Source organism: Cololabis saira, chromosome 4, assembly GCF_033807715.1.
Source record: "Cololabis saira isolate AMF1-May2022 chromosome 4, fColSai1.1, whole genome shotgun sequence".
NCBI classification, from domain to species: Eukaryota; Metazoa; Chordata; class Actinopteri; order Beloniformes; family Belonidae; genus Cololabis; species Cololabis saira.
Genome location: NC_084590.1, coordinates 19,785,591 through 19,798,217, shown reverse-complemented (window position 1 = coordinate 19,798,217; position 12,627 = coordinate 19,785,591). Strand labels below are relative to the sequence as shown.

Here is a 12,627-nt window from a genome sequence, read left to right as displayed (position 1 = left end):
CAGTCATATTACATTTTCTCATGTGAGAGATGGAAAAAAATCATCTTTTTTTTATGCACTTGTCGGTTTGGGAAAATTTTGAGGTCGTGGAAAGAAACTGTCCAAAGTACACATTTGAGTGTTTTATTTCACTTTATCTGCTCCAACTCAAACACATGTGATGAAGGAGCATTTCAACTGTAATCAGAGGTTGCAGACTTGACTCCTTTGATTTGAAAAAATAAAAATAAAAGTGTAAATTTAAAATAACTAATAAATGTTAGTCCTGGTTCATGCATGCATGAGCTTGGGCTAACACTTGACACGCCCTCAGACAAATGCAAAATAAATTGAACACACATGCCTGCACATGTGCACATTTTGTCTTGATTTAGCAACAGTGTCGCTGTCCATTCTGGCCAGCTGGCAATAAATTATCAACACATTCCCTCACAGCTCTGTCAGCAGGAGAATGTATCACCATCCACAGTGACAGCTTTGACTGGACACAGTTCACGGCCTCCGCGACAGTCACATGCTCATGAGTGGGAGCACACGTACAAGCACACTTGTAAAAGAAAAGAAAGAAAGAAAAAGAGGCTGATGATAATGAGAGACACTAAAGGAACTCAAAAAGGGCTTCATTTCTTTTGTGATACAATTACATCAAACCTGGGGATGACGGAGAAAACACACGTCATCTTTTCATTAGACATTATTTTCTCTGCGAATCATTAAAGCAATCTGAAAAATAGTTTTAGTGAAGATCACATTTTCTGAAGCTTTTATATTTGTGAACACTTTAATGTCTGTATTCTATTACATCACCACCAACTCCTCCATCGGTCTTCAATCCTGGAGGAAGGATGCACATCAGGCAGCCATCCTACATTCATACTTCATCTTGTACGAATTAAACTAGATAAAGTCTAGTCCCTAGATACTACTGGACAGTAGACTTGGTACACCATTGACAGGTCTCCAGTCCTCCAGAGATCCACAGGGAAAGAAACAAGCATGCATGACTACAATGACTCCTACAATTTTGAACTTTTATTCCGGTTAAAACATACAAAGTCCATGCAGATCTTATATATGAACCAGGAATGTTCCCACTGTGAGGCAGGAGGAGTAACCACCACGCTGCTCTGCCTATGAAGCATGATACACGCGTGTTTGCAGTGCAGGCTCCTGTGGCTCCCTCTGCTGGGTCGCCCCAGTCAGTTTTACACTAAAACAGCTGAGATCTTTCTTCCAGACAAACATGATTGTTTTTTAGGGACAATATAGAAGACGCAGTGTTAATTAGGTCCTTTTTTTAATTTTAATTATTGACATATTTCATCTTTGATGTGCCTGCTTCAACAGAGCTCTAACAGCTCTTGGTACAACAGACCATCCTGCTCTGGTCATATTACAGTATTCTTACAAACATATTGCATTACTGCCCTATGCCCATTTTTTGTTTTAGACAAGCCACGTTGTCATGTTGCCAGTTCAAAGCTGACGTGATGAGCTTGATGAAATCAGATAAGTTCCTAAATGTAGTTGTTTTTTTTTTAATCAATTTTTAGTTTTGCCTTTCACAAACTCCTATAAAATCTATGTCTCTTTAGTTATTTTGAGTTTTAGAGGGTTTATCATCTAGTTGGCAACGTTTCTGAAACTGAGGGCCATAAAGCCAAAGTTACAGGCTGAAAGATGCCAAACAATTTCAAGAAAGGGTGATAATGTCCCTTTAGTCTCACGAGTGGTGCCTTTCACACTGTTTATTCAAATATAAAGTCTCTACAACTTTAAAGCTGCATATTTGTCACAAATGCAATATACCAAAGACGTGCTCTTCTCACTCATCAATGTTTAAAATAACCACACAAATGGGCAAAAAATTATATTTATTCCTTTATTAAGAGAAAGATGTAATGTCATGGCATTATTAGTTTATTGGCTAATGTCAACAAAGTCACATTTATTCATGTCACATTCACAAGCTTTAATGATAAAAAGAAGCTTTAAATGGAAAACCTTCATACAAATAAAGCTTATAACTTGTATGAAACAACATAAGAAAAATGTTTGCAAATTAAAAAAAGGCTCAAAATGAAAGATGCAGCAGTAATGTATCTGAGGTAAACATTGGCTTTTGTTTGAATTAGATAACTACAGTTAAACGCCCGCAGCTTTGACAGTAAAATTCAGAAAAATGTTTCATGTGTTTAAATTGGATTGAGACACACACATTAAAGCAAGTGAAAGCAGCGATATCCTGCATTTACTTGGACATTGAAATTATCTTTTGAAAAAGTTGACCTTTTGAAGATATATTTGAGATATCTAATCATTTTTGGGGCAAAGTTTTATTTTCTTGCTCTCTAAAATCATCCCTACTGCAAACTATCTGTCAAATAAATCTACATTTTGTGTGTCATACGATTTATTTGTTAATTATAGACTAAAAAAAATGGTAAATTGAGTAACAACACAAGGAATATCTGAATTGTTGGGTCAATTGTTCTCTGAATCGGTGCCAAAACTATGCTATTTTCTCTTTTGTGGACGATTTCAGCTTTTTTAATCAATAGCAGTGGATGCGATTGATGCGTTGACTACTGTAGCAGCTGTAGCGAGAGAGGCTGAAGTGCCAGTGGAGGAACCGTCCCGGGGTTTGGGACGGGGCTTCATCAGCTCTTCTTTGTTGCGTTCAGGTTTGATCAAAAGAACGTAGCACTTGGGGAGGAAGATGCAGGCAAGCAGACCGAAGCTGGAAGCCAGGATGGCAAAAATCTGGACAGCAACCATGAACTTCCCACGCGTGCTGAGGTAAGCGGGGACGAAGGAGATCCAAACGATGAAGAAGACCAGCATGCCGAAGGTCATAGACTTTGCCTCACTGGGGGATACACAAATAAAAAATACTGAGAAGGCCGACCTCTTAATCATAAGGAAATATAAACTTTCAGTATGTCTCAATTAGAGTGACACATTTAGTTTGGATCTTTATCTGTTAAACATTTCAGTTACCTGAAGTTGTCCTCCAGTTTGCGGGCAATGAAGGCGAAGACGAACGCCAGCAGAGCCAGAAGGATGTCATATCCAAAGATGCAACAGATGAAGACCACAGAGCCTTCGTCACACTCAAGAATGATCTTTATATTCTGGGCCGAGGTGTTCTTGACTGGGTGTGGGGGGAGGATGATGAGCCACACGGTGCATGCTACAGCCTGGACAGAATGGGAGTAATGTCAGCGATATTTTAGGATCCTCACCTGATGTTGGAAACATTCAGAGGTCAGGGTCAGACGTCAAATCCAACGGCTGGTTGAAATGCGAAGCTTGGCATCTACACTTCTGGATTTCACAACTCAAATCTTCCAGTTCCTTTTTCGTTTTTTCATACCTGTATTATTGTTGCCACAGCAGCTATTGTCCTCTGCTGGGCACAGGTGACACCGTCCACCTCAGGATCAGGACAGGTGCCGGGATCGCTGTTTACGGTGGTTACAATCACGTCAGGACTGCCGCTGTTCGCTGCTGCTTCAGCTGCAGCTTTTGCAGCTTTGGCAGCTGCTTTGGCTTTGACGCGGGCTGCTTTCAGGGCCCGAGCTCTGAGCATCAACAGCGCCGCCTTACCTGCAGCCAAGAAAGGTCAATGTAAATGCATAAGTTCCCCTATGAAATTGGTTTCATCATCCATAAGAGTGAAGGCGGGGAAATGGTATATTAATTGTAGCCCACCCATGATGGAGGACAGGCAGAGAGCGAAGCCCAGAGCTAAAGCCACTTGGCTGGTCATGCAGCTCCAAGGCTGCGGCTCCCCCAGGAATACGATGGAGCAGAGGAAGGTCACCACGAGGGAGAGGAGCAATGTGAAACTCAGCAGAGCATCGTTGGCTTTGGCCAGAGGGGTACCTATGTACACAACAAACACCACCTGGAGAAAAAGGAAAACAACATTTTTCTTCTCCACAAAAGAAAGGGATAAACCAGGAGAGATGTTTGTGTGATTCTGGATTCTCACCCCAACACCAATTGTTACTAAAGCTCCAAAGGCAGAGATGACGATGAGCGTGATTCCCAGTGGCTCTCCAAAGGCCAGGAACTCGATGATTTTTGGCACACAGGCATCATGAGCATCATTGGACCAGTAATCTCCGCTGCACAGGATGCACTCACGCGCATCTGGGGAGAGGGAGGAAACGGAAAGAAGTTAGCAGCAGAGTTATGCATTCTTTTTTATTATTCATTATTTTAGGCTCCCTCTTAAATTTTCTCATGTTTTTATGGCACCTTGGACAGTAAGATTTTATGTGTGTAATTTTATGTGGGTTTTATTTGGAAGCCTGTGGTTTGTTTTGGTCAATATAGCACAAAGATGCAGATCCATGTCCGTACCCCAGCTGCTCTGGGAGTGGAGTCAGCAACTAAACGACACTCTCTTCTCACGTACTGTAGGGTGTGCCTCTGTTGCAATGGGTTATACGACTTTGCACTTCCCACTTTGGAGGTACGACCAATGTAGCATGATGTGAACTTGCATGAGTTTAAGGCTGGGGGGGTCATTCTGCTCTGATCTGAATCTGTGAGGAACTGAACACCTCACTGAAAGAAATATTTTCAGATGTAGGTGAAACAAAAACAAAGAGTGAAACAAAGTGAAACAGTGCCATTAACTCATAGTTTTTGAGCTGTTGGTCTCTTCAGACAACTTAATGTGCAACCAAGCACAACTAATTTGAACAACAAAAACTTAGAAAATTAAGAGTAAAAAAATGCGGGATTAACACAATATTTGAAGGAGAAGTACGAGACGACACTCAGGATAAAGTGTTGAAGTTTGTAAAAACCTGATTCAATCCGATTCAGACTCTTAGAAGATATCTGTTTTCTTGAAGGAATCATTTTAAAGTTGTATACTGACTGGTTGTGTTACTGATTTCTCCGTCTGCACACGGGATACAGTCGAAGCAGCACACAGGCTCCCCTTGCCGAATCCCCTTCCTGGTCCCGGGCTGACAGTTCTCGCTGCACACCGACCGTGGAGGCTTATGCACACAAAAGCACAGACAACTCACACCTGGTCACAACTGTGAGGCGACTGGTGGACACACGATAACGGCAGCTGGACTCAACCTGCATCTAACCTGCGGCTCTCCACTGTTCCAAACGATGGAGCCGTTCATCAGGTTCAGTCTGTACGCCTGGGATGCAGATCCACTGTAGTCTCCCACAGTCACATAGGAGATCTCCCCTTCACCACTGGCCTGCCAGTTAATGAGGTCATAGTAGCCCTCTATGTCCCCGTCATTGAAGAAGATCTCCTCCTCTGTGGTGGGAACTTTGAAGCGCACATTCTTCAGGTAATACATAAGCTGTGAATGGTACAGGCGGTGACTTAGACGAGCCAAAAGCCCCACACACTTCTCAGGAAGTCAGTTTAAATATGCACAAGCTCACCTGCCAAGGCTCAAAGTTGGTGATGTCGGCACAGCTTTTCCCAACAAAGGGCCCTTTCCCTGGTTCACAATGCTCCAGGTTGTGCAGGGCATTAGCCACGGCGTACACTGCTTTGTAGACACTGTAGGAGACAGTTCAATAGTGACATCCACTCCATATTTACAGTTATGCACAAATTACTTTTAACTCGCTGTGTGCAAGTGGAAGTCACAATAAATCAATAAACCACAGCAAGTGTGTTTATACCAGGGGTTGGCAACCCGCGGCTCTAGAGCCGCATGCGGCTCTTTAGCGCCGCCCTAGTGGCTCCTGTAGCTTTTTCAAAAATGTTTGACCTTTTTTTTTCTTCCTTGTTTTTCTTTTTTTCATCTTTTTTTCTTTTTTTTCTCCTTTTTTTTCTTTTTTGCTCTATTTCTTTTGTCTTCTTTTTTCTTATTTTCCTTTTTTCTTCTCTTTCCTTTTTTTCTCTTTTTTTTCTTCCTTTTTTCCTTTTTTCCTTTTTTTCACTCTTTTTCCTTTTTTTCCCTTTTTTCTTCCTTTTTCCTTTCCTTTTTAATCTCAACATTTTGACTTTTTTCTCTCAAAGTTTTGACTTTTTTCTCAACATTTCAACTTTTTGCTCGACATTTCGACTTTTTTCTCGACATTTCGACTTTTCTCTCAACATTTCGACTTTTTTCTTGCGATTGTACTTCAACATTAATCTCGACATTTCGACTTTTTTCTCGACATTTCCACTTTTTTCTCAAAGTGCATAATGAAAAAAAAATCTTCCCCCAGTTCTAACTAATATAGAAACTTGCAGCATGTGTTGCCTTCATTCTAAGGCTGATACAAGTCTTTTCATTTTTTGCGGCTCCAGACATATTTGTTTTTTGTGTTTTTGGTCCAATATGGCTCTTTCAACATTTTGGGTTGCCGACCCCTGGTTTATACTTATTGTGAGTTATTGTGAGTTTGCAGCTGCAGTGAGATGTAAAGAACATCTGTGATCCACCTAATGGTTGTCTGAGTCGCAGGAACTGACCTGTAAGTAATCCGTAGCTGAGAGACATCAGAGTAGGTGTTATTGAGCTGTGCGAGAGACTCGCTCCCGCTGCACAGGCCTTCAGGTAACCCCCTCACTGCTCTGGACAGCGTGCTGTTCACCCCGCCGGCCCTCTCCTTGGCCATTCTCAGGGCTTTGCCATAGTCCAATGTGCAGTTAAACAGCTGTAAGACAGTCTAAAGGTTACAAAATGTGCATTTCTGGAAATGTGAGCATATGTGATTTTTCATTGTGCCACTTTTAGTTGTAGTTAATTCATTCATTCATTTATTATTTATTCAAACAGGTTAAAACAAAAACAAAATAATCAGAATACATAAAATGTATATACCGAAAAAAAACAAAACAAACAAAGAAAACCATAAGCAAAACAAAGCAAATTAAAGAGACAAATCTATATGTAAATAAATATTTCCTGTTTGAAAGGGTGTAGGATGAAGTTTCAAAAAACGTTTCTAGTCCTACCCCTTCTAATGTTCTGTTTTTACCGTTTCTTCATTTCACACAACTTCAAAAAGAAAAGCATAAAAGAAAAGAAAAGGTGGTTCAGCTGAGCAAGGCACTTTGGTCACTGGCTGTCAGTTCATGTGTCCATTTTCGTTTTGTATCCATACAGAGTAGTGTTTTTAAAGATTTGTTTAAACGTACTTAGTGATTTGCATGATTTAATTTTGTCTTTACAGTTGTTCCACAATTTGACTCCCTTCACTGATACACAATGGGTTTGGATGTTTGTTCGTACATGTTGTTTTATCAGTTAGTTAATTGTCAGAGCTACATGTTTCTGATTTTGTTTCTGATTTTCCTTGTAAAACTAAGGAGACAGATCAATGCTGGCAGGTTCCTCTGGTTGATTATAGACTTTAAGCAAATGCACCGTTTCCCAGAATTCCTCAGTGAGCGGATCAGCATAGGGGTCCAGATCCAGTAGATGGCGCTGGAGACCAGGGATGTCAGCCCTCTTCACCCCAAAACCCAGGGTGCCAGCCAGGAGCGAGTTCACCTGGATAAAAACCATGCAGATTATCAACTTAAGATCGAACTGCAATGCAGACTGTAGTTCAGGCTGGTTTGAGCCTCCAACCGCAGAGTTAGTGTTTCAGCATGAGACAATACTCGCTGTGAGTCAAGCAAATATTCACCTCGGGTTGATTGATGAGGGCAGAGGTGACCCAGGCCTCGCTGGCAATCCAGGTTCGGTTGGTCACGTTGTGGTGGAGGAGCTCAGTGATGAGAGGGCTGAGGTCCACATCTGACGAGAAGACCACGATGATCTTGGCTGTGGACCCGATCACAGTCTGAACAATACTCTGGATGGCCTCTGGGGAGCTCCCCTGAAGTTCAGACAACAGAGTCAGTGATGATACATCTTTAATGATGTCTCCAAGGACTAGGCCTCAACCTGAGGAGGATCCTGACCAGCAACTATTTACCTTGGGTAGGGTCTCGGAGAAGGAGATGCAGACACCGGCCTCCTCCACCTGTTCCTTGAAGTCTTTAATGCCATACTTGCCATAGTCATCATCAGCAGCTATGATGCCCACCCATGTCCAGCCGAAGTGGAGCACCAACTGGGCCATGGCTGTAGACTGGTGCTTGTCATTAGGGATGGTCCTTAAGAAGGTGGGGAACTGGAACTTATTTTTCAGGGCAGAACATGTTGAAAAGTAGCTGACCTGAAGATGAGAGGATCAACTTATCATCTCGTTTCAAACATTACTCTGGTCCTCAGTAGGGTTGCCACCCGTCCCATAAAATACGGAATTGTCCTTTATTTGAGAAAAGAATTTTGCGTCCCGTATTGAACTAATACGGGACGCGATTTGTCCCATATTTTTATTAACGCCCCATACACACGTCTGTCACACACACATCTACACTAAATTGAACAAAATTGAACAAAATAAAACACAGGAAACATTAATAGTAAGGGAAGCGTCTGAAAATCTGGGAACTAAATCGTTACCAAGAAATCTCTTCACCAATGTGTTTCTAAAGGTGTCTAATAACATGTCGTAAAAAGTTGAAATTCAACCCCTGGGGGAAACCTCATAAAAAACTGCACAAAGTCGGGGTACCAATAACCGATTTTTGAAAAATCGAAAATGCTTAATCTGGCCTTAATTAACTTGTGAGGGGTCAAACTAGGGTTTTTTTTATGATTCTGAGTTCATTTATAGCATTTGTTTTTCATTACAACCATTCCTTAGGGGAAAAACTGCCACACCCTTTTTTGCATTTACATAAGATTGCATTTATTACAATTCGTTTCACATTAGTCGGAGCAAACAGTGATCCCCCCTGTGGAAAGCTTTATGCAACTTTCTTACAGCCGTGCAACTTTGGCATACTGATGATGGGCTGTAGCTGCAAAGATGTCCAGAATCCAGCTAGCAATGCAGGTTGGGAATTGGGAATTAAAAGTTGGGTTCCGGACTTATATTCAAATCTTATTTATTGATGTCATAATATACAGGTGAAGGTCAGAAAAATTTAATATATTATAAATATATTATTTCCCCACTACATTCAAAGTGAGATATTTCAAGCCTTTATTTGTTATGGTTTTGGTGATTATGGCTCAAATGAAACCCCAAATGAAAAATAAATTTGAGAATATTTTATTAAATCAATAAACAGTTCCATCATCAAAATTATAACAAATAAAGGTTTAACATATCTTGCTTTGCATGTAATAAGACTAGGTAATATATTAGTTTCACCTTTTAAGTTGAATTATTGAAATAAATTAACTTTTACACCATATTCTAGTTGAATTATTCAAATAAGTTAACTTTTACACCATATTCTAGTTGAATTATTGAAATAAATTAACTTTTACACCATATTCTTCACCTGTAGGCTATATTATACATCTGGGCTGATATGGACATACGTAGCATAGGAGGCTATTTCAGTTGCTAGTACGGTTGGCTGTCTGTACAGTCATGTAAGTTCAATGCTATTAAAGCACTTTAAACTTTAAATCAAAACATTTTGTTTTTCCATTTAAAATAAACACATTTTTGTGCAGTTTAGAAGTTTTGGGGCTTCTTTTTGCCTCCTGCGCTGCTGAAATTGGGGCGTCCCTTATTTCTATTTCTGAAAGGTGGCAACCCTAGTCCTCAGTGATCTTTGTGACTGTCATTAGTGGCCCACCTGTGGAAAGTGATAAAGGCCCAGTATCCTAGCCGTAGCGATGGACAGATCAGTGCCCCCAGCCCCCACCAGAGCAGCAAGAGGCGGCCCATTGCCACAGCGGTAGTTGGGCACGGCTTCATCTTGGCCCGTCAGGTAGGTCAGGGTTCCCTCCACAGCCTTGGAGATGGTGTAGCACGAGTCATAAATGACATAACCCAGGTCAGTGTCGGGTAGCAAGTCCTTCCTCTCGTTAATTTCAGCGATGGCAAACAGCATGGTCTGGGTCCAGCGGAAAGTGCGGAAATTAAATCTGGAAAATTATGAGAACATTTCAAGAGATCAGTTTCTGTCTCCCAGCAACTAGAGGTGTCTACAAAAAAAGTTCCCATTCAGTGAAAATGCAAAACTTAAAGCAGCACAGTGTAACTTTCAGCTTTTGTTGAGTTTGGCGGCTCCTTTGGACAAAATCGGTAGTGCTTTACCAGAAAGAACACTACATTTCCCATGAGCACCAACGCGTACTGCCGGAAAGATCTTGTCCCCGTCCCGTGCATTTGTTTTGACAGTGAATGAACGGGACGGACTTTCAAAGCTACTTTTCTGTTTTCAGCGGTCGTCTGCAGGATGGATAGCGAAGAGGTAATGTATCTATTTTTGGCTAAACAATATAATATGACGATGTTGAAAATCACGAATCAAGTTCAACTTGGTTTTATTAGTGAAGTCACCCCCGCCCCCCTGTCCTGTTTCAGCGACATAATGCGCCCTACAAACTCATACGCTAGTCCAACATACTTACTGACAAAATTAAAAAAAAAACTTTATAACCTGTGAATAACTGAATGCCCATTCCTTATATTTTGCAGATCAGCCCTGCACAATTTTACAGTTCTCAGGAAAAATACTAGAACCCAAGATGAATCCCCAGTATGTGAAAACATTCTAATTTTGATTCTTATTGAACATAGAACTCTAGATTTACATTTGTATCATAACAATTCTGTCTCTCTTGTCGGACATCCCTCCTCGTCTTTCAGCTCACACCAGCGAGTGAACGCCGGGACAATGTTATTTCTTGTCCGGGAATTTGTTTTTTATTTATTTATTTATTTTTTGTCCGGGCATTTAGCTTGTTACTCTCCCGCTTTCTTTTTTTGCCTCCTCCGATAAAACTTTTATTTTCTTTGGTTTTTTCACTGCTTCGGCCATGATACCAGCTTCTGCTGAGCTCTGAGCTCCACGCCCCGCCCGGCTTTGGTCTCGACTACGAATCGGGAAGGAGGGAGAAGTGACGTATGCCGTAAAGCAGTCAAAGCCGTAAACATTTGTAGTTTTTTAGTGTGGCAGGGTTCCTACCATGCTCCTCAAAGTTACATAGTGCCAGTGAAGGTGATACAGACCCCTCAGACCATGACAGCTTCCAACAGGTTCATTAAACCTGTTGGAAGTTGATGTACCATCACAATGACTCTGGAAATATGATATTAAGGTGGAAAAGTTACATAGTGCTGCTTTAACTATTTAAAAATTGAAATGTCAACAGCACTTAAAACAGTTCAGATATCCGTTATTATCCTAATCAAAACATTACAAACTTGTTTTTATTGTTGCACATTACACTTTGAAGGGTTATCTCTGATTATTTGGTCTGCTGTCTGTAATTGGCCCCAGAGGTGCTCCAGTGTTCTGTCCTGATTTCTGCAGCAACATCCCGAGTTTAACAGATCTAAGGATGATGCCGTGAGGCTCAATCAAAATTATCTGCTATTAAATGGCTTGAATACAACATTATTTGATTTTGGGATACTTATCAGATTATCTGATTACCGGTAGCTTTCATACTATTAGAGATCAACTACAGCTATAAGGGTCACATTTATCAAGCCACCACAATGAAAAGGACACAAAAAGGTTAAAAACAGACTTCACTCACCCCTCACACCCGGAGGAAACCGGCACCCTTGACGTGTTCCCATCAGTAGAAGCGAGCTGATTGTGGACAGAAAACATCCCGCCGATAACTACCTTCTTCTTTATCACATCCTTGTAGCTGTTCAGGTTGAACTTGGCCTTCAGCTTACAGGTGGATTCTGCTTGAAGAAATCTGAAAACACAAACAAATCCACACAGCCAAAGCAAAACGCCTCTGATTTCCATGACTTTGTAGACGCAGAGAGGAGCTTGGAGGGTTCTCTCTGCAGCAGACAGGAAAGCAGGCAGCAGCGTGTGACAGGTGTCTCATCGTCCCTCCGGGGAGAAGTGCTGAAGAGGTAACCTAACAGATTCAGCATCGCAGAGCCAAAGAGCAGGGAGCCAGGCTACTGTAAATGACAGGCGGCATATTCACCTTTATAACTCAAGACTTCTGTCATTCAATAATAAAATACCACAGATTTTTAAATTACCTTGCATTATTGCCGTGTAAAATCACATGGCTCAAAACATTTCACACTAGTGTAGTTTCTTTATGAACAAAAGGAGGACCCTCAACCATGAAAAACACTTTTCCCTGGAAAAAGTCAGTTAATTTTCTTCTGTCCTCTCTTTTTACTCCTGTAAATACACCTTATTACTCTGTGCTGAAGGCAAACTGCTACAGGCCACAAGTTAATTGTCAGCTGCATGTGGTAACATGTACAGTCTTTATGCAACAGGCTATTACATTGTAACAACTGCTCCAACATGGTGCTTTACCCCATGAGTACGAGTCTGCCGTGAGTTGAAACTTGTCTGCTCTTGTCACTCAGTCTGGTGGGAGTCCTGCACACCTGAACCCTTGGCAAATAAGGGGACACCTGCTGGGAAGAATTATGTATTGGCCTCCGTAAACAACGTGGCAGGTAACAGTACCTGAAAGTAACTGAAAGATCATTCTGAAAAAAGAAAAGTGGATTCTCATCCAGAATGCATTATGTGTTTTACGTGTCGTTTCTCAGGATGAGGATCCACCTCTAAAGGTGTATGAGGGGTGCAGTGTGAGTCTGGAAAAAAAGTCTGACTGCCCA

General features: G+C 41.3%; 1 protein-coding gene across 1 annotated transcript; it reads right to left on the bottom strand.

Moving 5' to 3' along the window:
* Positions 1–1,913: 1,913 nt before the first annotated feature.
* Positions 1,914–12,329, bottom strand: LOC133441627 (vomeronasal type-2 receptor 1). Its single transcript, XM_061719115.1, has 14 exons — positions 11,556–12,329; positions 9,641–9,932; positions 7,915–8,157; positions 7,624–7,815; positions 7,359–7,484; positions 6,461–6,645; positions 5,434–5,554; positions 5,121–5,348; positions 4,898–5,021; positions 3,998–4,158; positions 3,715–3,910; positions 3,377–3,609; positions 3,001–3,200; positions 1,914–2,869 (listed from the first exon to the last, which is right to left on the bottom strand). Exons 1-14 carry the CDS (start codon positions 11,777–11,779, stop codon positions 2,551–2,553), a joined length of 2,844 nt encoding a protein of 947 aa, XP_061575099.1. The 5' UTR covers positions 11,780–12,329; the 3' UTR covers positions 1,914–2,550.
* Between the last annotated feature and the right edge of the window lie 298 nt (positions 12,330–12,627).